The sequence below is a fragment of the Cygnus atratus genome, chromosome 1 (genome assembly GCF_013377495.2).
Source record: "Cygnus atratus isolate AKBS03 ecotype Queensland, Australia chromosome 1, CAtr_DNAZoo_HiC_assembly, whole genome shotgun sequence".
Lineage (NCBI taxonomy): Eukaryota > Metazoa > Chordata > Aves > Anseriformes > Anatidae > Cygnus > Cygnus atratus.
The window spans coordinates 155,426,795-155,452,692 of NC_066362.1; the positions used below are offsets into that span (position 1 = coordinate 155,426,795).

Consider the following 25,898-nt stretch of genomic DNA (forward strand, 5'->3'; position numbering starts at 1 on the left):
GCCTCCTAAAACTTGCAACTTCCTCAAATTGTGTAATTCAGTCTTAACTCTAACCTCACTAACAAGTGAGGATGAGGAGATAAGCTAGGTTTCTCTCGCTCATGGACTTTCCAAGGAGGTCTTGAACTTTGTGGTATGATAACCACAGAAACTCTCAAAAGGAAACAGAAACAATAATAAACTACTCAAGATTAAATGAAGAGTCTAGTCTGCTGAAAGTAAATCATTCTAAGAGCAACATTTGAAATAAATAAATGCTTTAGCTTTCAACTCATTTTTGTGGTGTGTTCAAAATAAGTCTGCATTCTATTTCTATATGAACCTGGCACTTTACTCACAGCAGTATTTTAGCAGCTGCCACTTGATCTGAACAAACTGTTTTTTTCACCTCTCTGGAAGAGTTCATGCATAAACAAAGCATTAGTCCTTAAACTCTATTTTTTCCCAGCCTTTCTGCTGACAGGTCCATGCCACATGCAAAATATGTTTTCTCATTAGTTATCTCTTGGTCCCCTATTGACCAATAGTCTTGGAGTAGAATAAACTTCATAAAGAAGAGGATCTGTGAGTTAAATCCCCAGCAACCCTGTTCATGCATGTATGAACCTGCATCTCACTCAGATGCTCAGAAGAATCAAATTGTACATCATCTCTATTACTATTTTCTTTCCTAAATGTCCTTCTAATTTTCCTTTTAGCTTTCCTAAGTGAAAAGTAGCATTGTGGTGCTGCTTTGTGTATCATTTGAAGCAAATCTCCTGATTTTATCAACTGGTCAAAGTTACAGAATACTTAATTGTGCAGCTGATCTAACATTTTTCATCGAATTGTCCATTTTAACACAATCCTTGTCCATTTTAACACAATTCTCACTAAGCTAGTACTTTACAAATACCAGGGAAAATTATCACAATGCAAAGTTTCTGGAAAGGACTTTTCTTTTAATGAACTAAGACATGATTGAGCAGAGCAGAGATCACAGGGAGACAGATGTGGAGTGTATTTTGTACAGAAAGAATGCATAACAATAAGAAAGTCTAAATTCAATACACCTTCACTATAACTTTTATAAAGTCCTGTTTAAAGATCATTATGAAAGTTAAGAAATTTAATATTCAAACAATAAAACCATATCTTCTGTATCTTGTGCATATGTATCACAATAGTGAACAGTATAGGTCTAAACTGGTTTTAGAAGGGTGAGATTGGGTATTTTTCAGTCTGTAGGAAAGTTTTATTTTTTTTCCAGTGGAAAGCGTTTTGTGAATGGAGACAGGACTTGATGCTAGAGAACGGATATGTTATGACGTCAAGAGCATTTCTCTGGAGCACGACATTATACCCCACTATTTTTGCTACAGTTTCCTGCATCTCAGCCAAACTTTCACAAATGATTTTCCATATACATTAATCATTATAAAATGTGCAAAACCAGTTATAATGGAGCCTGATATGCAGATGTTCTACTTGGAGACTGCAGTTGAAACTATTGTTAGTACTGCTCTGAAAATATCAAGTGTTAAGTAATCTTCCAACATAAGCTGAGCATCTGAAAATTTAAAAAATGTTTCGTGCTCATCTGTGAAAAAAGAAGATCTCAGAAAGCACTGTGAAAATAACGGGGTTTTACTAAATTTCCTGATATGGTAGATATGCAAGAAAAGGTTATGAGAATATTTTATAGTCTTGTCTTAGAAAAAAAAATCAAATAAAATTCAGTAAATAAGAAAAACAAAATAATTATATAAGCATCATTGATAAAAGATCATGTACAAGTATTTGTGAATGATCATACAACTAGAACTATCTTTACTCATACATACAAGGGAGATAAACTGAAGTTCCTGCAATTAATTACCTATATTTTTCATGAGCAATGATACAATTCTAAGTTTCTAGTAATACACTAGATATTGTCTCATTTTTGGCCCTACTTGAGAGCTAATGTAGTATTTTGAAGTGTTTTAAGGAAAAATATATGCTACAAATAATTATGAAAATCAGTAAACTATGGAAAAGTGCATCACTAAAGACTACTATTCTGTATTTCATCTATTATGGTCTTGACATGAAATATGTACTTGTAAACTATTTTTGGAATGAATTGAGAGCTCTATGTTTTCTGGGAGGGAGGAACAATATCTAAACTGACAGTGAAATAAGATTTACAGAATAGGTTTTGAAAGAACAAGCAGGAAAAAGGAGTTAATACTAGTAATGATTTAGATGTTTTACTTAATAGCCCTAGTACCAGATCAAATTATTTGTTTAGCTTTAGCCAAGTGATTACAGACAACTGAACGCAGGCGTGGGGAAGGGTGTCTCAAAAGAAACAGGGTGTGGTTTTTCAGGGTGTGTTTTGTTTTTTTTTTCCCTGTTTATATGTTTTAGTATATACATTTTTTGTAATATTATCAATGTAATATTATCAATGTCCCTCTAAAACATAAAAACTGTCAACAACTGGAACAGTAAAGATGCAGTGAGATCCTGATCCAGCATGTCACTCCATGTCATTAAGCTTTGCTTCAGTGGGTTCCATTTGAGCACAGACAGAATAACTTGCTGAAGGGGACTGAAATAAGAAGTGATGTACAGCTGCTGCCTGCATTGCCTTACACTATTTTATATGAACAATATGGACTGTATTTATATCACCTACTTTAGACAGCTAACGTGAATGTTTCAGTGCCTCAGATTTAGGCACCTTACTGCAACAGAGTGATTCAGATGGACTATGCTGATGATCCAGACTCACGCTGTAGCTAAAAGAGAGAAAGCAAGAAGAAATCTGTGGTTGTATCAACATTAGCAAGTAGAGCACTGCAATAGGAGAAAATCTTTGGAGTAAAATACTGACAATGACAACCTAACATCCACACTACACATATTAAAGGTTTGAGACCTATTCTGATCTGGAACTGTGGTTTTGAATATCTGGTAATAATTGAAGTACACCTACTGGTTAACCAAAAGATGTCTAGCTTGTGTTCTCAAAGACTACACTGTGATGCAAATCCAGCACAGCAAGTAGAGACAATGGGGAGATTGTCATCAAAAGTAATTTGTACTAAGATACTAAGGTACGTTCTCTGAATGCTTCCAGGGAACAATGCAGAACATCCTAATTAGAAGTCTTCTATTTTCAATTGACTACAAAGAATTATACAGAAAAAATGTATATTTTATGTCTTCGTATTTATGTTTCAATGTACTGGGGAAAAAAAAAAAAAAAAAAAAAAAAGGAACCTATATAATTCCAAGGGAAACTGCAAGGTAGCCATATGCAAACACAACAAGCTCAGGAGCACAAAAAAAAAAAAAAAAAAAAAAGCAGGTTAAGCAGGTGCCTAAATCCAGTTGGGATTCAAGGTGTCAAACACATCTTTTAGGATGAAAGATATAGGCAGGAGAATAGCTCTACACAGTGCAACTCATGGGGGGATGGGGCTGGTTATGGAGGCGATGGGGTTCTTGAGAAGAAGCTGCCTGAACTGCTGGCTGAGATTTTCATATCTAAATTCCACATAAAGTCCTTTTAATTCTAATTTAGATCTGAATATGTTTATGTTCAGTGGACTATATGATTTCTGTGTAATAACAGATTTGTAATACCACCTACATTCCAACTTTCGTCCCTAGGTAAAACGGCATCTTCATTTTTGCTTGCTTTCATGTTTACTAGGACAACATACCATTTCATATGTTGAGACTATCCTTTCTCACATGACTATTAAAAAAAAAGAGAAGTTATTTCACAACTGTCAGCAAATGAACAGCTTTGCTTCAACTACCTATATAAAGCTGTACATACCTAATATATGTGTGTACACACATCATTAATAGGATACAAAGTTCAGCCTGCATTAAAAAAACAACTAACATACTTAGATTAATAGTATTTGGGAACATTTCTCTTTGTTCTTTTTCAAGTAGTTATGTTGTGTTCATAACAGGAACATACGCTGAGAATCAAAACCTTTAAAATTACCTTTTCTTTATGAGATCATGAACAATTTATATTTAACAATTTAAGTCTTTGAAAAATGTCCTTGATTGAGTGAGAGTGATTAATTATGAGAATCAAAGCAACAGGATAAAAGATGTGTTGAAGGAACTAATCACAACTATGAAGTTCAGAGACTAGAAGTACTGTCAGAAATACTCCAACAAGCACTTGTGCCTGATGAGATTTTGAAAGCAAATACAATTCTAAAGAATTTATATGCAAAACAAGCAAAAACAAATTAAAGTCTCACATCCGAAGTAAAGTTACAGCTTGCCACTTCCTTCACCTCTGTTACCCTCTGTGTGCTATTATATGCTGCTTGTGGAGTGCCTCTTATCCTTCCTGTACTTTTTATTTCCCATTTGCTTCCTGTTTGATCCTATTGCCAATGCGCTTCCAAGTATTTTTCTCTTTGGATTCACCTCTTCTACTTGTCCCTAGCGTCATAAAAAAAATACAAATTCAACCATCATCTCAATCCAGTCCTCATATTTTCCTCTCCCTTTTTTTTTTTTGTCTCCATTTCTGTTCAGACTGAAATCTTCTTTGTTTTTTTTTTTCCCCTAAAACCTTCTGATGAATTAAACAGTACATAATAATTTTAAACAGTGATCACAGTTCCTGGTTCAGCATTTGTATATGTATTTTTTGTGCCCAAAATTTGAATCAGTAACAACTATGAACTTTTTGGAAGGAATGAGTAACTAGTTTTTTTTTTTGTTTGTTTTAAAAAAAAAAAAAAAACTGTTTCCTTGCCATACAGATGTATATAGTAAGAAGCCAAAAATCAGCACTCAGGGTAGGCTGTTCTGCTTACATGGAGTTAGTAAAATAGTTGCACCTTGACCGTGTATTTTTTATAACATGATTATAAAGGCAAATTAGTCATGGTTAAATAAGGTGGGGGGAGTACTGCAACAATTTAATGTTAATACCAGAACAACGTGTAAGAATAATTTTGCTGATGCACTAATTTTCACTTTCCATGAGTTCATAATACACTACCATATAATTTATTATTATTATTATTAATAATAATAACACAATTTAAAAATATATATTTTTACTGTATTGGTGTTTTTCTCTGAAAATTTGGATATATTTGCTGTTACCAAGCCAACAGTTAAGACACATCGAAAACATCAACAAATAAAGTTCATGCCTATTGGCAATTTGCAAGCCAGGAAAGGAGATTAAAGTAGCTGTAAGTAGATCTGTTAGGTCTGTTATGCCATGCATGCGCTTGCACAGACTCCAGTTTAGACTGAAGTTGCATCTGCCTTTGGTATTCATTACTTTTAGGTAGTAAGAGCTATTTCTCATAATCTGAAACTATCTTCTTTGGGTCAAAAATTGTATTCTTTGCTTTTTTTCTAATAAAAAGAGAGAAATTATACTTTTCATTGTAGCTTTTTTCAAAGCTCATGTATAGCTTAAAAAATATCTGTGGGGATTGAATATTCATTTTATATTTGTATTTGATTAAGCTGATTATTTTTCAGCACTGTTCAACAGGATGAAAAAGCTGTTGGCAGTGCTAGATGTCTCTGCTCCAAACTTGGTGGAGTAATTATGAAATAATGGCATTAAAAATTACCATGCTAATGAAAAATTGAATTTTCCAGTCCCAAAATACAGTATCCTTCTTTTTATCTTAAGAGTCAACATCACAGTAAATGGTATATGAGCAGTGTTTTGCTTGGAGCTAGCTCATTTTCACGGCAATTTTGTCAGGCTGCAATCTAGGATAATGTCTTTTTTTTTTTTCCCTATGTTTTGAAGAGGATTTTGACTTTTCTGATTACAGCAGAATGACAAAATAGTACGTTTCAACATGTTACTGCCACTTCTGTCTTACTACTGCTTTTTTCTTGTTTTGTCCTTTGTCTGTATTGATCCCAAAGTGCTGATAATTGATAAGTAAAAATACATTTGTACAGCCATTATTACTTCAAGCATAAAGGGGGAAAAAAAGTAACAAATTTCTCATTTCTAATTTCTTCATTTGATTTCCTATCCATTTTCAGACAGATTTAATACCATCATCTACTCCAAATAGCATTGTTCTCCACATGGTATAAAACTACAGAGAGCAGTGACATTCAACATCAGTAAAGTTATTTTACACGGGAGTGGTTAAGGATGTTTTTAAGGATTGGGGTTGAAATATCTGACCTTGTGTGAAGTTCAGAAATACACTTACATATGTATGTATGCCAGGTTGGCCAGCCTGAGGATCCCACACTGCAGGTCCGGTGAGACATCTTTACCTGGGCCCCACCATATCACTCCCAATTGAGTGGCACATCACTGGTGCTTTTAATACAACAATCAAGACTTGAAGATCCAGAAAAGCTCATTTGACTCAGACTCATTTGACAGCAGAGCCAGGGGATAGTATATTGTTTTCATCTCCCACCAGTGACCCCTCATAGAGCTGTCCGTTCTGCTGTCTCATGAAGCTGCCTCTGCATCTCTTGGGCACATAAAGATTTTAGCATGCAGCTCCAAGGACCTCTGCTGTGATGGGAACATGGAGGGACAGTTGGTGGCTTTCAGATCCCTTTTGACAAAGGATAGGAACTTACTGTTTTTAAGTGTTACAGTCTATAAATTAAATAAAGGCACTCATTATATTGGGGTCAAAAAATTACTTTGTAAACAAGATTCCACTATTGTCAAAATTTGCGCAACACATAACTTGAAATTATAAAAGATTATTTCAGTTATTGCATCTTTTGTTCTTGCAAATATTGCTGGACTTGGACTTTGTGAAGGAACAAAGCATTTAGGAGCAAAAATTTGAGCACAGAGTGCACAAGTTTGCTCTTCAGAGCTATGTGAAAGTAGAGGAACAAAGACTGAAGGAACTCCCTTCTGTATCCACAAGGATAAAAAGTTTCTTACATATTGGTTTAACTATTGAGCAAATAATTAAAATTTTGCAGAACAAATAGTCCAGGAAAAACTCTGAGTAAAGAAACAAGTCCTGGCCTTTCTAAAATCCAAGAGTTTTGCCATAGACTTTGGCAAAACCAGTAGCTGGGAAAAGCTTCAATGACAGACCATGTCTTCATATGAAGAGATGATTTCTGAAATATAGATAAAGGCAAACTTGTGTCTCACAAGCCAAAAATGTAATTCTAAGACAGGCTGACAGAAAATTCACTGAAAGGAGACTAAATCATGAATGTAAGAAGACCACACTCAGTAACACTTCTGGAGTAACTGGCAGATAAAGCTGCTGTTTGGAGTGTCAGAAGCAGAATATTAAGATAATTTGAAAATAATAATAATAATATAGCATTAGCAAAAGACTGAGTAACTAGAAAAGTGGCATGGAGTGAAGCTACTGAATATTTATGATCAGGTTATCTTTATAATAAAATCGATACAAATTAAATACAAAGACCTGGCAATGATCAGAGGATAATGATAGATGGATGAACTCTAGTAACCTAGACAGTGAAAGACAGGGGACATTGAATCGGCAACTCTTCTGACAACTCAAGGAGAAAGACTGGTTGATAAGACTTTTGTATCTAATATGAAACAAAAAAATAAGAAAGAAAACTCTTTTCCCTGAATGCTCTGTGTACAAAACAGTCTTATTGTTCGCAGAGGTAAAGGACTCATTAAAGGATGGGTGCAGAGAGAAGAGCATTCTGAGACCATGTCAAAACTTTAAGGTGCACTATGGGGGCTGTGGAGATGTTGAAAATGCACAGCATGTTTCAGGAAGGATCACAGAGAGGAAATCGGAAGGGACTAAGTGGAGGGACTTTCAAAAATGCATCACACAGGACTGATGAAATCCTTAGTCACTCAGGAAAACATAGTCAAAGATATGTGATAAATGCATCATGTTAATTTCCAAGTTAGTATTAACCAAGTTTCTACAAAATGACTACAAAATTCTTAATAAAGGAGGCATGACTCCAGTTTTATTTTTGGATAGATAGAAGTAAGGAGGGAATTCAGTCAAATAATCTCAGCCTTTTATGTCCACCCATCATCATTCCACCATATATACACATCCTTAGTCATGGTTATATCTATGTAACTGCACGAGAAATGCTTCTTCAGTTCCCACATCTTTCTATGTTACAATTCAGTAGCAAAATGAACGTAAAACTACCTCAGCCCTCCCAGCCCACTCTGCATCCTACTTTCTCTAAAAATCAAACATATTATTAGTTGTATGTATTTTACTGTTTTTCTCATTTTGTCATTACAAAGCTCCTCTGAAATTTTCTGCATAAGTCCTGAATGAATATAATGTCCTGAATGAATGAGAATATAATGATGTTAATCACAAAGGAAAGCTGTTCTCATTTATTTTACTATTGCCTGAAATAACCTTGCCAAAATGTTTTTCGTCTTTTTAATTTCATTTTAAGTATTTACCTTCAGTTCACATTTATATACTGCTTAAATTAATTTCCACGTGAGAAGATTATTAGAAGGAGTAGGAAAGTTCACTAGTGAAGGTCAGCAAACTACAATCAATAGATTCATCACATCAGGTATATGGATTCATCAGAACTTAATTTCTTTAAACGTTGTGATATTTGGAACATCTCTTGCATTTAGATGAACAGCCTCTGGACTTCTTGAAAAGGAGCCCAATTAAAAAATAATGAAGCTATTCTTTCTTAAACTGACTCATTATCCTGGTGGTTTCAAACAGCAACTTAGAGCTCAATTTTACATCAAATTATCTTGTGCCTGTTGACCAGTGGTACCTTTGTAACCTTCTATGGTGCTTCTGAAATCAAGTGATTTCCCCAGGAGAAAATATTAAAGCTGCTGTTATTCCCACTGTCGAGATTGTATTTAGGCTCAGAAAGCAAATAAAACTTCTAGTGAAAACAGGCAGAACCCACAGGACGTTCAAGGCCTCTCTTCTACCTTAACCTTAATGGAACACCTGAAAAGAATAGTTTCACCTCAAGCAAAGAACACTAAGATTTCTGCTGCCAATTCTCCATGGAATATTTTCTTTACAGTGTTATTAATAAAAATGAAAATAAATAAATAAATAATTTAGAATGAAAGACATTAAACCTTTTGGCAGGGGTCTATGAACTAAGAACTCCTCTGCCTCACCACCCACTCCCACTAACAGGAACACAAAAACACCTTCCAGGTAACGCCTTCTCTGTTTCATGTATAAATTTCAGGAAGAATTAACCCATTCGTGGAAATACAAATTACTGAAATCTCACCTTTAATGTTATTCTTGATATATTTCTACTACTTATTTCTGTGCACTTCCAATAGTTACACCTACTGCTTTTTCACAAAAGACTCACTCCAGCGGAGGATAGAAAATATTTCTGCATAAGCTCCTACACCCACATTTTTTGAGGATTCTGCTCAGTGGGAGTAGGCAAGACTTACTCTCTCAGTCTGTATGGTTCCTTGGAACAAAATTGATATATCAGAAGGAATTAAGTCATCTGAGAATCCACAAGTTGAAGGGTGACCTACACCAGAAGTTGTGTTAACCCAAAGTGGACCCAAAAGAACCTCATTGTTCAACATATAGGTGCTTGTTTTCACCGTGGTTTGTTCGTTTAGAGTACTTGAAGAAAAAAGGCCTGTTATCACTACTGGCAAATCCTAATAAGGTAATAGGAACATCTAATTCACTCTGTTTTGTCCAATTTAGGATAAAATGACCCATGCAATGAATTTCCCATAAAAAACCCTTGGAAGATTATTCCATAAACCAAAGTATTTCTCAAACTGCTGTTACATTATTGGTGACTGCTTGCAATCTAGTATTTGATTACTAATAATTTAAATAACATTACCAGCACAGAAAGAAAATAGGAATTGTTAAAATATTCCTCAAGGAAAAAATAAAGGAAACAAACCTTCTATCCTGAGCTATTTTCAAGTTGTTTGAGATTCTTTATTAAGAAATTTTCAAGATATGCAATGTTTTCAAGATAATAGCAATGTTAATGTACTTTAAAGCTACCTCATGTTTAAATAAATTTACTATAGACAGATTTCTCCTTGTCAAGGAAAAATAATTTTGACAACCTGATCTCAATCACTTTATTGAAATTCATTTGCTTTGCTTCCAATAACAATTTATTAGGCAGAAACAGAATGAAGAGTGCCCTCACCTCAAAAAAGGGTCCCAGATCCAAACCGGTTGTTTCAGTCGGCTTTACACCTAAACAATTTAACACCTAAAAGAATTATACATTTATTGGGCATGAGCCTAAAAAAATGTTTCAACTCTTCCAAAACAGTGTCCTGCTATGTGCATACAAACATGCACAAAACCAAACATTGCCTCTGGCTTAGCAAATATGCAATTATTCATGCACTATGGAATAGCTTCAAAAGAAAAGATCACATGCATCCCTCCAGAACAACCTTGAAGATATTCTCTCAAAAGTTGAGAAGTGACGATTCAAATCTCTTACTCATCAGCATCATTCTCAGGAGTTTAGTCTTAGGTTAGATTCACTGCCTGATTACTCACCACAATTGTTGTTATGCGTTATATCTCCTTATGCATTATATCATGTAGTCTTAGATACCTATATGAAAACTCTATCCTGCAAGACAGGAATATACCTAAAAATAAGAGGTTTTCAATACACACAGAGTTGTCCTAACTCTTTTTAGGAGCATTAAATATTCCAGAAACACAAGAAATGGTAAAAAAAAAAAATTATTAAAATGATAAAAAGGTAAAAACTGTAAAAATGGTTTAAAAAAATATAATAAATGGTAAAGATTTTTTCTTCTTTTGAAATATGTTGGTATGTATTTGTCTATGTAGAATAAACACAAAATATTCTGAGCAGAATAGAAAAGGACTGATTTAGAAAGAAAAGTAAGAGGAGTCCTCCATAAGCAATTGAAAAAGTATTCAGAATATATTCTTTAGATTGTCTTTGTAAATTAACTCCTCACTCTTGAAAGACATGCATACAGCTCTCTTGTAGAATTAGATCAAGAGGTTTTTTTTTCAATAATGATTTGTTTGAATATTAAGTTTCTGCTATATGTAACGTAACTTGGTAAATATCTTTGCTCCAAAGAGCTCTGAATGATTAGCATTTGCAGATCACAGAGGAAAAAATAAAAATATAAATAAGAAAAATGTTTATGGAACAAATACTAGTAATATTTTAAAATGTGTTTTTCATATTGATATAAGAGTATCAAAACCACAAATGTGTACTAATCATACAATGTGACTGCTAACTGTTACTATCATCTTGAAAAATGCTTACCCTACACATTTCAACTGGCTCTTGAAAATAAACAAACAAACAAAAAGCTCATATTTGTGGATTTAAACTAATTAAGATTACAATGCAAAGGTATAGAAATAGTACTGTCTTTGGTTTTATTCTGTTATATCAGTTCTTTCAGCATGACTCATCTGAACAGTCATTGCATTCAACAGTTTGATCAGCTGCTAACATCACAGAATGGAACAAAAAGATTAGCATTTATGTATCAACCATTAAAATGATGAGCTTAATTTGCCAACTCCATTAGTCTTTCTAGAAAGGTTTATTGTCTGTGCTGTACAATAACTGTAATAACGATGTTGAAATGACCATAAAAACTAACCAAAAACTATATAAATCAATGGCAAAGTTACATGCAGGATTCTTTAGCCCAAGTGCAGTTTATGGACCTGCATCTCATTTGTTCAGCAACACAGACTAAGAACTGCATGAATCTGTTCTTTATAATTTTCTTCATCTTGCATTTGATTTTGTTCATGTTTCAGCAAAAAAAAAAAAAAAAAGGACAGGGAAATTATACAGGTTTTCTTCTTCAAAAGCAGATTTAGCTTGAGAGGTCCGTTAAGCATGAGGGATGGCATTGACCATCCTACCACCAGAAGAATAAAAATTGTTCTAGAATATTTAAAGAAGCAAAAACTAACAATGAAAACTATATAAATGTTAGAAGGAAAATTGGACCTCACTTATGATCCAAAATGTATCCACAGTGAAAAAAGCTGTCTTGTATATGACAGAATTTCAGCATACTTTTTGAGTGTTAGGGGCTGTTCAGGTTCATGAGTATGTACAAATATCCATACACTGTGTTTACTCATGATGCATAGACTCTAATATTTCCAGGTGTTCTTCTCAGGAGAAGAAAAAGCATTAGTCTCTTGGGTAGCAACTGGGACAGATGAGCAATTTAAATCCATTCATCAGATATGCAAAAGTTCCACTTGATCAACAATCTGTATTTCTGTTTTTCCATCAGCAACTAGATTTGGTACACAAATTGCAGGCAAGAGTATGTGGTTTGGCCAGTTTCTGTACTGACTGTGCTCTAGACAGTGATTTACAGTGTCCAGCTGGAGCTGCTTTAAAAAAAGAAAACGCAGACACTAAATTACTAATTAACAAGGTACAAACATGCAAAGGATCCATCAATTACTCCAGTAATCTCAATGGGATATGAAGCTGGTGCCCTTTAAAAGGACAACTGAAAAATTAAGCAGCATATTTACTTGCACTATATTTGTTATTTAAGTAATAGAAAAGTATTTAAACAATATGTACATCGCTATTTTATGATCAAATGACATGTAAGTCTCATGAGGAAACATCATAAATATAAAATGTACTTTTTTTTTTTGTAGAAAGGACTGTACACTGTATTTGCTCTGTATTTCGCAATTAAATTCTAATTTTGAATTCCGATAATCTATTCCTTTACTTAATTTTGTAAAAAAATAAAAATAAAAAATAAAAAAAATGCAGTTGAATCTCAATTAAATTCTGCCATTCACTGCATTTAATGGAGACGGGCAAAAATCGGTTTTGGCAGAATTTGACTAAAAAATCCTTGTAACAAGTGTGCATGTGCGCCACAACCAATCTGATTCTAGTCAATTTATACATGGCTTTCAGTACTATGTCTTAGTAATTAAAGAAGAAAGAGGCTTTGGAGTTCTCATTCAAAGAATGGTACAGGATTTCTGAAGATCAACTTTAAGAACAAACAAATTGCTTTTTCAGTGTTCAATTTCAGGTAGCTGTTCCTTCATCAGCCAAGCTACATTGCAAAGACAGGTGTTTGTATTAAATCAATGCATTTTAGTTATGTTCCAGGTATCAATTAACAATGCTCATTGCTAGCCAATAGCAAGCATGATGGACCATCTTGGAACAGAAGCAGTCAAGGAATATTGCTCCTGGCTTTTCACCAGTTCGATAAATAAAGCTCCCCTGTGCTGCTCTTTTAAATACCTTCATTTTTAAATTAGATTTTGATTTTCTGCTCAGAAACAACTATATCTCTGCTGAGCTATCACAACCTATTTTGCAATTTTGATTAGCATGATCTTTCCACCCTGCTTTTTTACAGCTGTACTACTAGCAGAGTATAGACTGCTTCACAAAACAAACAATAAAGAATTTATTAAGGAGGTTTCTTTTGCAGGCCAACTTTGCCAATTTCTTTTACATTTTGAAACCGCATTAAATATGTGCATGTTATGCAAAGTTTAGACTAGATAAGAACATTGTAAATTGCAAGGACTCTAACTGGTTAAAGAGAATATGGTCTGAGTTAGAAACAGTCCGAGAGGTATTTTTCATATTTCTCGAAAATACAGTTACTGATGATGGACAAAATCCTATATTGCTAAAGTTGTAAAGCCAAAAGCTAATATATCAGAAATAAATATTTATTTTCTGTTTATATTGTGAGTCAATTTTTTGAAACTAAATAAAATGTAGTCACTGTTTGAACTCTCAGCTTCTTTCTTTGTCAAACATTCTGTCAGTTTAAGAGCTTTGGAAAATGCTTTGTTTGGCCACTGGTGATCATCATCCCTTTACTTTGACGAATCACTGCATTGTTTGAGTTTCCTGGGGACTAGAACACATTTAAAAACAAGGGCAGTGATAAATTAAAAGACATTTAAACATTCTGCAACAGTTTCTGGAGTCAGCTGACTGATAACTTATTACATGCAAAGGTACTTATTACATGCAAAGAACTGTTCTGCCACTGTTTTTAACAATTTATATTTCAATAGTACCACTACCATAAGTTCAATTTTATTTTACATGTGGAAGCTGCATATAGTTGCGAATGGGTACCCTCGTGTAGAAAAGATTTAAAATATGAAAACAACAATAAATGGCAGTATATAAACCTGTGGACTAATAATCCAATCCATTTGCCTCATAAACCACAAATTTAAATATGCAATAAAATCAGCAGACACCTAGTAAACTGACCACATGAACGATCACACATCAACATGATAAGAAGCAGACAGTTCCCTAAGCTAGTAAAGCATTCTTACTATGATCACTCAGACCAGGCAGATGTTCAGCTCATTCAGTTTTGGAGAACAGATGACTTTACTAGTACAGCTTGTCAAATTTTGGTGATGCAGTAATAAAATCAAGTGCAAAAGTGAGGATAAAACGCAGGAATGCTCAGCTGTTGGTAATTTCTTCTCAATTATACCATAAAAGTACTATACTACTGGCACATTGCACTGTGCTGCCATGTGAAGAAAAAAAAAAAAAAAAAAAAGAACTATTCACTTGCAGGTTCATGATAATCTTCTTAAGGTACATACCAGAAAGCCACCATCAAGAGAATGAGCCCCACTTTCTCATCATGACTTCAGGTATACATTTCCACATACTGTTTTGTGTAACTTCAAGATCTTTTTAGTGGGTTAGCTATCAGATCAGCTTGCTGGTCTAGGTCATCACATCTGACTGCAAGACCTGATGAAAGGGAAGCAGTCACAAGCAGGAACAGAGAACACATTTAACTTTTCTGACAGAAAACTCCCATCCAGTGGGGTTAGGAGTAAACGAAAACATACTTTGACAGTCTGAACCCAAGTCTTTTACAACATTTTTTTTTTCCTGCTTGAAAGGAAGTATAACCTAGAAACTCACAGCCTGCTCTGCAAGGTTATGGAGCACAGTTACATAAAGTTATGACATAGAGAAATGTGCAAAATCTGCATTGTTCTCTCTGAAACAAGGCAATTACATATCACACATTGAGCTTGATTTATCAATAGTTTTGCTTTCACAAAGCACACAAAACAAAGAAAAGAGCTCTGAAGGAACTGTTTAACATTGGAAATGCCAAAACATCTTGATTAGAACTTTTTCCATTTTGGAGCATGACTGATCAGGCCACCACAATCTGCTTTATACCGGATGTTTAACCACCTAGATGGTAACAAAAAGGAGAAATCTGACTGTAAAGACCAAGTAGGGCTCCAAAAAATAAAGAAAAAATAAATAAAAATGGACCATCTCTGCTCTCTCCCTTCTTCTTTGTATTCTATTCATCCAAAACTTTGACTAGAATGAATGTACTTTTTCAGTCTGGTTGCCATCTCCTACATAGGTTTTTAACTATGAGAAGGGCCTTAATACCTAACACAGTGATTGCAAAGTGACTTGAGCAATGAAAGAAGTATCCCCATTCATGTTTCATTCATTTTCCAGAAACAGTCCACTCTCCAACAACTCATTCTACCTTATATTTTCTCCCCTGTTTTCTAAGTCAGCTTTTTACTAACCTCATTTCCTCTATCTAGAGCTGCATTTTTGGACTCCAAAGCCACAGATGGCAACACTCACAGAAATCTATCCAAAACCATAACAAAGATCAATGTGGCATTTACAAGGCAAGAGAAAGGGTTGTTCTAGATTCAAATGCTGCAACCATAAATACCAACACTTTCTCTAAAAAGTCAACCCTGTTGCATGACTGAAAACACCAGAAAAAATGAAACTTAGAAAAGAGCAATTGAAAGAGAAACATTTCCAGAAGATAGGAAACTGTATCCTGGACTGATAAGAACCAAATATACACAGGATTCTGGTGGGAGCCTCCCTGGAAATAGCCATCAGTCAGCACAATCACACTTTGGACAGGATAACTGCACATAAAGATCCTTTCCATAATGTTATGCTTCACTTCTTAAAACATAATTCATTTTAAGAAAGCCATTCTATTTTCCTGTATTAATTATTTTTTATGGGCTGTCAAAGGAAAAATCCAAGGTCAAAAGGGATACCATAGCCCAAAAGCCAACTGCAAACATCATATGTGACAACTGCAGTGAGACACTCACAGACTACATTTTGCCAGATTTGGGGTACTTCTATATACAGCAACAGTTCTCACAACCATGGCAGAATCCATATACCTACTCACGCTATGCCATATTGGTGTCTGATACCCAGCTGTGCAACAGCCTCACCCCACACGTTGACTTCCCTCCAAGATAAACTCAGACGGGTGTCTCTGCAGTCTTTAGTATGTTAAACACCCAACCCATAAGTCAGTTGGACATAGCCAAAAATATCAGAGGCTGCCACCACAGATATGGAAAGACCTACTGCTATGGAGGTTCAGGAAGAATCTGTTTCTGGCAACAGAAAGGACTTGGTTTTTTTTCTTAGAAGGCAGGTTGTATTGCTTACTTCTTAGTCAAGCATGAGGTTTGAACTAATTAGATTACCCAATCCGCAGGATTGGCACAGCTGCCTTGGCCTTTGATCTTTCTGAGATAAATGAACTGAACTCTGTGTAGTTTTTCATTGTGCTTATGTTTGTATTTGTGTGTGTTTGGGCACGTTTTTCAGATTGGTCCTGTAAAATAAAGTTTCAACTGGTTCACAAACAAACTGGTTCCTGGTAAGTATGCAACTTGCCTGTTTTTTTCAGTGCCTAAATGTGGCTTTGAGGCCATTCCAGATAAAAGCCGCGATTTCACCTCCATGTATGCATGCACAGTACATTATTCTGAAAAGCATACTGAACTGAATAGCCCTTGTAAGGCACCTGTTAAAAATAGTTGAGACTTCCACTTATTCTGGGAAATTTTCTCTGCTATTTTAAACCCAACAGGTCACTGAGCAGGTCCGAGGCTCCATTGTTATCAGAGTGTCTGTAGAAATGTTCCTTTCAGGAGAGGAAAAAAAAAAAAAAAAAAAAAAAAAAAGAAACAGCTCTCAACGCTCCGTATCCTTTACATCTGCTGCTCAGCTGGAAACGCTGTTAAAAGGCCATTAAAAGCTTAAGGTAACAGACCTCGCAGGCTGCGAGAGCCAGAGAGCAATTTGCTGTTTGCGTTAGGAGCACCGGCCCTCGCCGCTTCCTCTCCGTGGACCGAAAGCAGCTCCTGTCGGGAGAGGTGGAAATCAATCCCCCGCCGGGGGGCTCCCGGCCGGGTTGGCGAGGGGCGGCAGAGCCGCCTCCTGGGCGCGCGGAGAGGCGGCTGCGGGGGAAGAGCTGGGAAATCCCTCCCACCCCGCCGCCGGCCCTCACGCCTAGGGGAGGCCGGCTCGGCGGCGGGCAGCGCCCGCAGCCCGCGGTACCTCTCACCCCTTTAGGGTTCCGAGCTCGAGAGGTGGCGTGGAAAGGTACCGACGCTGCGCTTAGCTCGGAGGAAGAGGTCGCGTTAAGTGAAGGAAGTTCATAAGAGGGTGCTGGCGGTCTTTGTGGCAGCCTCCTAGGACACGGGCTGAAAAAACGCTGTGAGGGAAAGGTCGGGTTTTGGAGCGTGTGCAGCAGCTCTGTAGCAATAAACGGGGAAGAAAGCAAACCTTCTTTTCAGAAGGTTTTAGGCTGTTTTTACATACAGAAGAATGAAGTGCTATGAATTTCACCAGGCACATGTTTTCCTGCCATCTGCAACACATTTTAAATTCCTTTTGCATCTTGTAATGTATTCTGTCTGTTTAGCATAATAACTACTCTGCTTTTAAACTCCAACCTTTAAACGCTGTTCCTAGGAATTTGTGGAGAAGTATTAATTCTTTTACACATATTTAAGCTGCTAAAATAATTATGCCTGGCAGTATGAACAGTCAAAACCACAGAATGAAGGCTCCCTTCCCAGGGAGATAGCACCCATTAACCAGGTATGAAGGGTAGCATAAAGTCATAGTTCATTGAAAATGTAATTTCATTTTGCTAGTAATGGGAGTGCTGATACTTTGATACTGTAATGGAGTTTTAAGCACCAAGCTTGTTATTTCAACTAGAAACTTTAATGTAATTATGCATTTTCACTTTGCTAAGCAGAAAGGAAGATTAGTATGCATAGTTTTCTTACACATATCGTGGGGAATAAGACAGAGATCTCTGAGTGATATTGCAAGATCCTCAAGTCATTCAAAGAAATGGCAGGTGGTAATCTTAAAGACAGATTACCCAGGAAAGCTTTTATTGTTGATCACTTGTTATAAGATTTGCCATTTGCAAGTAATTGTACATTCAGCTGAAACTGACCTTTTATGAGAGCCAAGTGGTAATATAAATGAAATGAATATATTCTTTATTGCAGTGATATAAAAAGAATGGCCTGAGCTTTTAACATAGTGCTTGACCTCTCTGGTGTCTGAACACCACCTAATCTCAGGAGTATTTCACAATAGCATATGATGAAACCAGTACTAATACAGCATTACAACAGTTTAACACAATAGCACTTAGAAGTGTAGAAATTATTATAGCTTTAGGTATGCTTTTGGATTATAAATCAGACAAACCAGACAGTTAATAGAAAGGAAAAAAAAAAAAGATGATTAGAGTACAATACACTGAAATTCATCATTACACTAATTATTAAAGCATTGCTGCTTCTACTTTAAATCCTCTTTTCCAAAATACACTACCATAAAATCAGATCAGAAAACTCCAGATGCTAAGATTTAAAATTCTCAGTCAAAATCAATTATTTATAAGCACTAAAAACATGCTATTTCTCCTCCAAGGCCCTGATCTTACAGAGTACTTTTAGGTTTAGATGTGCATACATAAGTTGTATTCACTTTAATGGAACTGGTCACATACAAACCAATGAATATGCACAACAGTGATAGCAAAGCCAGGTCTTAGAAAAACTATACTCCCTCCTTGCTGAATGCACACACGCACTCACAATGGGAAAATAGGGCAGATCATAAGGGAGTGTGACCAGAGAGTCTCTTGCTGCTGCAGTTACTGAAATCACGGAGGTGAGAAGCAGTCATATACAAGGTAGAGGATACTTTTACAACAGGGTTAAAACAAGACAAGCACAATAGATTACGTCAAATTCCACATTCATCTTCATTTTCACCACTAAATTCAGGAATGAATTAACCTCCAGTGGCCCAATTCAGATTTCACAAGTTTGCATCGATTATATTATTGATTTCGATAAGGCTATTCCTATTTTATACTCATGAGACAACTACACAAAGTTTATTTGAATCCCCATTTGTTCACAGAATTCTCAGTGACATCAGTAAAGAAACAGTAAAAGAAAACATTAATTAAGAAGCGCTTTGACACAGACATGGTCAGGAGAATTTTCCACTGTTCTTCTGTAAATCTGTCATTACATATTAGAGCTACTTAAAGCAAAGAAAAACATTCATATATTGGAATATTTGGCATGGACTAATAGCTCAATTGCATGAGTGACTACTGAGGTTTTTTTTTATTATTATTATTACCACTTTAGAGCTACAAGCAACTGTGTTATGTTTGCTAGTTTTCTTCAGCCAACACCTCTGAATTATGCCAGTATGAAACCCATTCATCAAAGTACAATTTCAAGTGACTCCTGACCTTCAAAATGAAGGGTTTGCTTCTGCTTTCATTTCAGTTACTTTCACTATAGTGTCTATGTGTTGCCAGAATCTCACCTCTTTCATCATCTCCACAGGAGAACAAAGCCCTCTAACTTCTTAAGAACTATTTAGAATTCAACATCTTTACAGTAGGACACTTTACCGGAACACTTCTAGTGTTTCTTTAAATACACTATTAAATACACTATTATTCAACATCTATTCAAAAAAAAAGCAACAAAACAAATCCAACAACAGAACAGTTTGAGGTAAGGACATGCTCCACGTTTAACTTTGATGTCTCATACTCCTGGTTTCCCATACAATGCTTAAAGTTACTAAAATCATGGCTGGATTAAAAACAAGTATTATTAACAGATACGTGATGTGACTTCACTTTTGAATTAACTTTTAGGTGACAGATTTTCCTAGAGTGAAACATTTCTGTATAGTCATTAAGAGCTCTACTCAGAGCTCCTGAATGTTGGGTTATGGTAGCATGAACCTGGCAGTTCAATTCTTTTTCAAATGCAGGATGCTCAGTTCTACAAGAGGACAGATTTTACAAGGATATCTCAGTGTACAACACAAGCTACTGACACCCACCCTGTGACTGATGCTGTTTTTGCACAGAATCAGGCCCACAGCAGCATAATACATACACAACAAACTTTCCTCTGTCTACCCCCTCATCATTCACAGGCAAAGTTCCTTTATTGAGGACTTACTTTGATGACCTGTGTTGTAAACCAACTTTATATGTTATACTCAGTGTAGGTCACAGCACCAGAATTTGGTGATCAGACAAGACGTTAGATGCAAACAAGCTGATTACAAATAACTGCTATACAATTTCATTGAACAATTTAGCATTGTTATAAGGGCATAGCAGATGACTATATTATTACCAACTTCAACACATTTCACTTGTAATAAAATACAGTAGGAAAACCTTGCCTTACAGTGCACAAACAGTAGCTTTTAAAATCCTATACTTCCACCTTCTCCATTCAGAATTTTATAGTGAGTGCTGGTATTAATAATTTTACAAAAAGTTATCGAAGTTTGGTTTTGTTTCTCCTTTCAGCAGAGGGGCACCTCTGTGTCCATAGCCTCTCTTATTTAAATAGATTGTTGAGCTCTTTGCATGAGCACATCTGTGCTACCACTTCAGTTTATCCAGTTTCAACAGTCCTTGCTAGGAAGTAGCTTAACAAATGACAATTGGAAACATATGACTACTGCTAAATCAAAAGACATCAACCATACTATGTATTACTATTTTCCATCATATAATCAAGTCATCGATTAAAAGTCTCTTAAAAACACACTTGTTCAGAAATATGAACATAATTAAAGTACTTTAAACTCTTTAAAACATGGGGCTTTTGACAGACTACACTTGTTTCATAACAGTAACAAATTGCTTTTTTAACCAAATCAGTATGGTGGAAAAGGACAGAATGAAAACAATTATTCTGAAATCTGTATGTTAATTGCTTTAATTAAGCATTTCCAACATTGTGCCTGGTTGTAAATAGGTAGCTTTCACATTAACAAGATCCCACGTTTCATGAGCGGTTATTACAAAACCTCTCAGCACCACAGGAAAAGAGTGTTCTCTGATACACACCTTAAACAATCTCAATCTTCCAACAACTGAGTAGCTACACACAAACTGCTTTACAGTTGATACACCTATACACCAACTAGCCAAAAGTCAGATAAGCCACAAAGAAAATAAACAACCTGTAATAGGAAGTGCAGAAAACAGTAATTCACACCTGCATAAAACATAAAGTATGTGTTACTTGTAAACCTTAAGAGGAAACTGAAAAGTGATATTAGATTTAACTATTATTAAATATTTAGCTACCATGAGTCTTTCTGTATTGGTACATGTTAACAGAAACTTGCAAACTGAGTAATCAGGAGAATTCCTTAAAAGTACATAGCAACTTTGCTTTGAAAGTTCAAAAAATAAGTAAGATGATAAAACTGGTCTGTGAGCTGAAAGCCACAAGTGTTTAAACAAAGTTACTAAAACACTGAAATTCACTGGAATTCATTCTTTTTTAAATGTGACAGGGAATATTCTACCACTTTGTCTCCAGGCAGATGGAGTAACAGTAAGTAAAAGGAAAGAAAGTATGACCACGGGGTCTGTGGCTCACAAGACAGATTTCATAAAACTGTGCATATAACTGACAAGCAACTTAAGCAGAAGTTTTAAAATAAGAACACAGAAAGACCAGACAATTGGTGAGCCCAAGGGATGAAGGTGCCTGTGGAACAGTAACATGCACAGGCCCCACTCTCTCCCACCTTGTTCCAACACATGTTAGTGGGTCAGACCTACTTGTCCAAAGGAACCACCAGGGCTATGCAGAGACGGAGTCTGTTATGCATTGGCAACGTGGAACAACCTTCCTAACATTTTTGTGAAATACATCCTCACTGTCCTAAGATTTTCCACATTTACCATTCCTCTTGAAAAGTGCTAAATTGTGCACAGTAAGTAACTGTGGCTTTACTTCACCTCAAGAAAAATGTACTGCTTCCTACTTCAAAAAGGAAGCAAGCAAACTGAGGAGCATCTAATTCACTGTACTAACAGCAAAATCGAGCAGCAAAGCGTTAGTGGCAAAGCAGGAACCTTTCTTGAGGGCTCAAGCAGTCCGATTTGAGCAGCTCAAGCTCATGCCTTCTCATATTATTTCTCTCTTTTTGTCATGCTCTCCAATTGCTAAAGGATTATCTGCCTCAGACATATTTTCATTCAATCAGTTCCAAAGATGCAATATGGATAAGGGAAAAGCTGGCAAATAAAAATTACAATTGTTATAATAATAAAACACCTTTCGTATGTAGACTGAGGTATAACCTGTTGTAGGCATGTTTCAGCAGAAGGAAGAGCTAACTGACAGGCTGCCCGGCGTCTCCGGCGGCGGAGCAGGCGGGGGCGCAGAGGGGGGATTTCTCCCCAGCAGCTGAGGCTTCTGCTCTTTTTGGGCTGCGCCTCCAAGAGGCTGTCCTCGCTCCGTCGGAACGGGCAGCGGCGGCGGCGGGGGCACGGAGCGGCCGGGGACACAGCCTGCCAGCCTCGGCGGCCCCAGGCAGGGCTGCCTCTTCCCCGTCGTCCTTCTCCCTCACGCCCCGTCCCCGCTGGCAGAGGGCAAAGTTATTGCCCCCTGCACACAGCGGCAGCAGGAGCCACTGCGGAACAGCTTTCTGCCTCCAGCAACCCGGCTGCAACTCTCAAGAAGTTTCTGCAGACGAACACAATCGCTGCTGAGGCTCGCCCGCATCCTCATTTTTTTTTCTGTTTTCTTTCCTTTTTCTTACCCCCACCCCCATAGTTTTTTGTTGTTGTTGTTGCTGTTTGTTTCATAAATCCATTCATTTCTTTACACGCTCGCGCCCCGCCGGCGAGCACCGGGTGCCCCCGGGAGCCGGCAGAGCCGCTCCACGCCGCGCACGAGCCCGGCGGTGCCCAGCCCCGCACCCGCGGCGAGTGCGCGCAGCCGGCCGCCCCCCCACACACCACCACTACCACCCCTCCGCGACCACGGCCCCTTACCTGCGATCTCCTGGTAGGGCACGCTGGCCAGGCTGAAGCCCTTGGCGCTGTACGCCTGCCGCACCTCGCCGCAGCTCCGCGCTTTGCCGTCGGCCCCCGCGGCCGCGGGCGGCAGCAGCAGCAGCAGCGGGAGCAAGAGCAGCCCCGCCAGGGCGCAGCGCGCAGCCCCCCGCGCCGCCGGCATGGCGCGGCGCGCAAGTCCCGCGCAGCGCGCAAGTCCCGCGCTGTCGCCGCGCAGCCACCGCGCCGCCGCCGCGCCCCCCGGCTGAGGGGGCGGCGGCCCGGGAGCCCCCCGGCCGCCGAGGCAAACTTTTGGGAGGCGGAGGGAAGGTGGTCGCGCACACACACTCATGCGCGCACGGTGCGCAGGGGAAGGAAAGAGGCAGCTTCGTCCCTCCGGCTGCTGGTCCAAATGCAAAAGGGTCTCGCCCCCACGCCAAAAAAAAAAAAAAAAAAAAAAAGAAAAAAGAAAAAAGAAAAAGAAAAAAATTGTGTGTGTGGGGGGAGGAATCTTGCTATTGGTGGTGGAGACTGACACCGCGGGCGCGTTGCTGCGAGCGGAGTCCCGGGTCAGCGGCGGCGTGATCTGCCGCGGAGCTGCGCCTGCCGCCTCTGCGAGGCTGGAGGTGGTGGAGAAAGCAGCCGGCGTGGGGATGGACTGGACAGCGGCTGTGTGCGTGCGTGTATCTGTGTGTGTGTGTATGCATGTGCATGCGTGTGGTGCACTGGGTGCGTGTGCCTGTATTTACGGGATCCGGGGAAACCTCTGCTCCGCGCAGCGCTGGAGCAGCCTCCTGAGCCAGGCAGGGCGAAATCCTGGAGGCAGATACAGAGAGGGAGAGACACACAGATACGCATACACACACACACATACACACACACACACACAGACACACACACACACACAGACACACACACACACATACATAGAAACGTGCTACACATTGCATCGCCGAAATACAGGAGCCGAAAGCAAATCCTGGCGTGGATCGCTGTTTGCTGGCGGAAGGAAGGAAAAGCACCCACATCTCTGAAAACTTCCTCCTCACTACAAATCCAGGCGCTCCTGGCCCTAAAATTACAAACTGCCTGCTAGCGAGAAGTCAAAAAAAGGTACTCATCGACAGTTTTGCTCTCTGCAATGTCAGGTTTGGAGTGGGCCCCATAAATAATTTTATTCTCATTAATTATTATTTGTTGCACACGTAAATGCCTGAGCTGAAGAGCTATAATGAGTAAGAGCCCATCATCTAAAGGAGAGGGAAGGAAGGCTGTTTCTGTGCAAGAGACAGAGCAGAATGAGGGAGAGACAAAGAAAAAAAAAAAAAAAGGCAGTCCTTGACCCAGGTAATTTGTGCCACTCTAGGAGAGGAGAACAGGGGACAAAGCCATAAATTCTCTCCTGCAAATGAGCACCTGCAAAGAACTGAATGGGGGAAGTGAAGAAAATTCCTGCAAGGTGAATTCAGTCTCTGCTTAAGGAGAAAGAAAAATATTCTGTTCTTAAGTGTTTGATAGTAAAATCCAAAGTTAGAGTTTGAAAGGATTTATTGCAGTGCTTTTTATGAGTGCTGTAGAGAAGTGTGACATTTTGTCAAAAGTATACAGACAGATGTCAGGCCCAGGATGAAGTGAAGCAGGCCAACAGAAGAGATAAAAGACCACAAGCTTTCAGGCACACTTATCAGTGAGGAGCCACACAGCAATGCCATGTCAGTATCATAATTCAAGAGGGATTCAAATTAGACCAAAATTATTAGGTACCAATACTACTGTAGTGTCACAGTAACTGCAATATTAGTCTTGGGTCTGGGCCAGTGTATACAGGCTGGTCTCACCAGTCATAAACTTCCCCAGCCACCCCTACCATTTTCGCTCTCCCACATTGTCATTTCTTATTCTTCCCTCTTCTTTTCTCCACCAGCAGAATGATGGTGCTCTGACACTGCTTTTGTAACTGCAGAGAAGCAGAAGTCACATGTGCTTGTCTTGTCCTCCCTCTTCCTAGCAAAGTTCCTGGACGTGCAGAGCCAAGGGGCCCAGGAAAGTGTGGATGAGCAATGACTTTTATTAGAATAGAGTCCTGTAAGCCAGCCAATGGTAACATCCAGGTTGATCTAGTGTAAGACAGGATGGAGGTCCTCTGTTACCTGCCCACTACAAATAATAAGCTGCTTGTGTGTGGTAGTGACACCAGATAAATGAAATGTTAGGCAAGGTCTATAAATTTACTACTATGTGGAGAAGCTTTGGCAGATCTTAAAATACATCCATTTCACCCCAAGATAGGATCAAGAGGGTGTTACGAATGTTATGTGCAATTCATTTCTTTTGGAATGCTCAAACTTTCCTCTGCACTGTGGTCAAAGTAGAGAGTTAGCTTACAACATATGACAGACACCCCCACAATCCAATCTTCTTCAACACTTCTTCAACCCACAGAAAAATTATTTGACACAAACTCAAAGATGCACATGAGTAAAATTAGAGGAAACTGGCTCAAAATGCAGAAATCATTGTAGAAGAGCAAAAGAGATTCTATGATTAATTCAGGAGTTGATCTAGTTAATGAATATTTCTTTTCCAGAAAATTGTAAATTTGCTAGAAAGAAAAGAGAGCTTATTCATGCCTCCTTTTTTTTTTTTTTTTTTTTGCAAATACCAGTTGAATTCATACCTTTGA

General features: G+C 37.9%; 1 protein-coding gene across 1 annotated transcript in view; it reads right to left on the bottom strand.

Annotated features, from left to right (window-relative positions):
- GPC6 (glypican 6) overlaps positions 1-23,567 on the bottom strand; it is an 805,110-nt gene extending 781,543 nt beyond the window's left edge. The window contains exon 1 of the mRNA XM_050712844.1: positions 23,216-23,567. Within this exon, the coding sequence (XP_050568801.1) occupies positions 23,216-23,567 (352 nt within the window). The remainder of the gene's footprint in view (positions 1-23,215) is intronic.
- Positions 23,568-25,898: the final 2,331 nt, after the last annotated feature.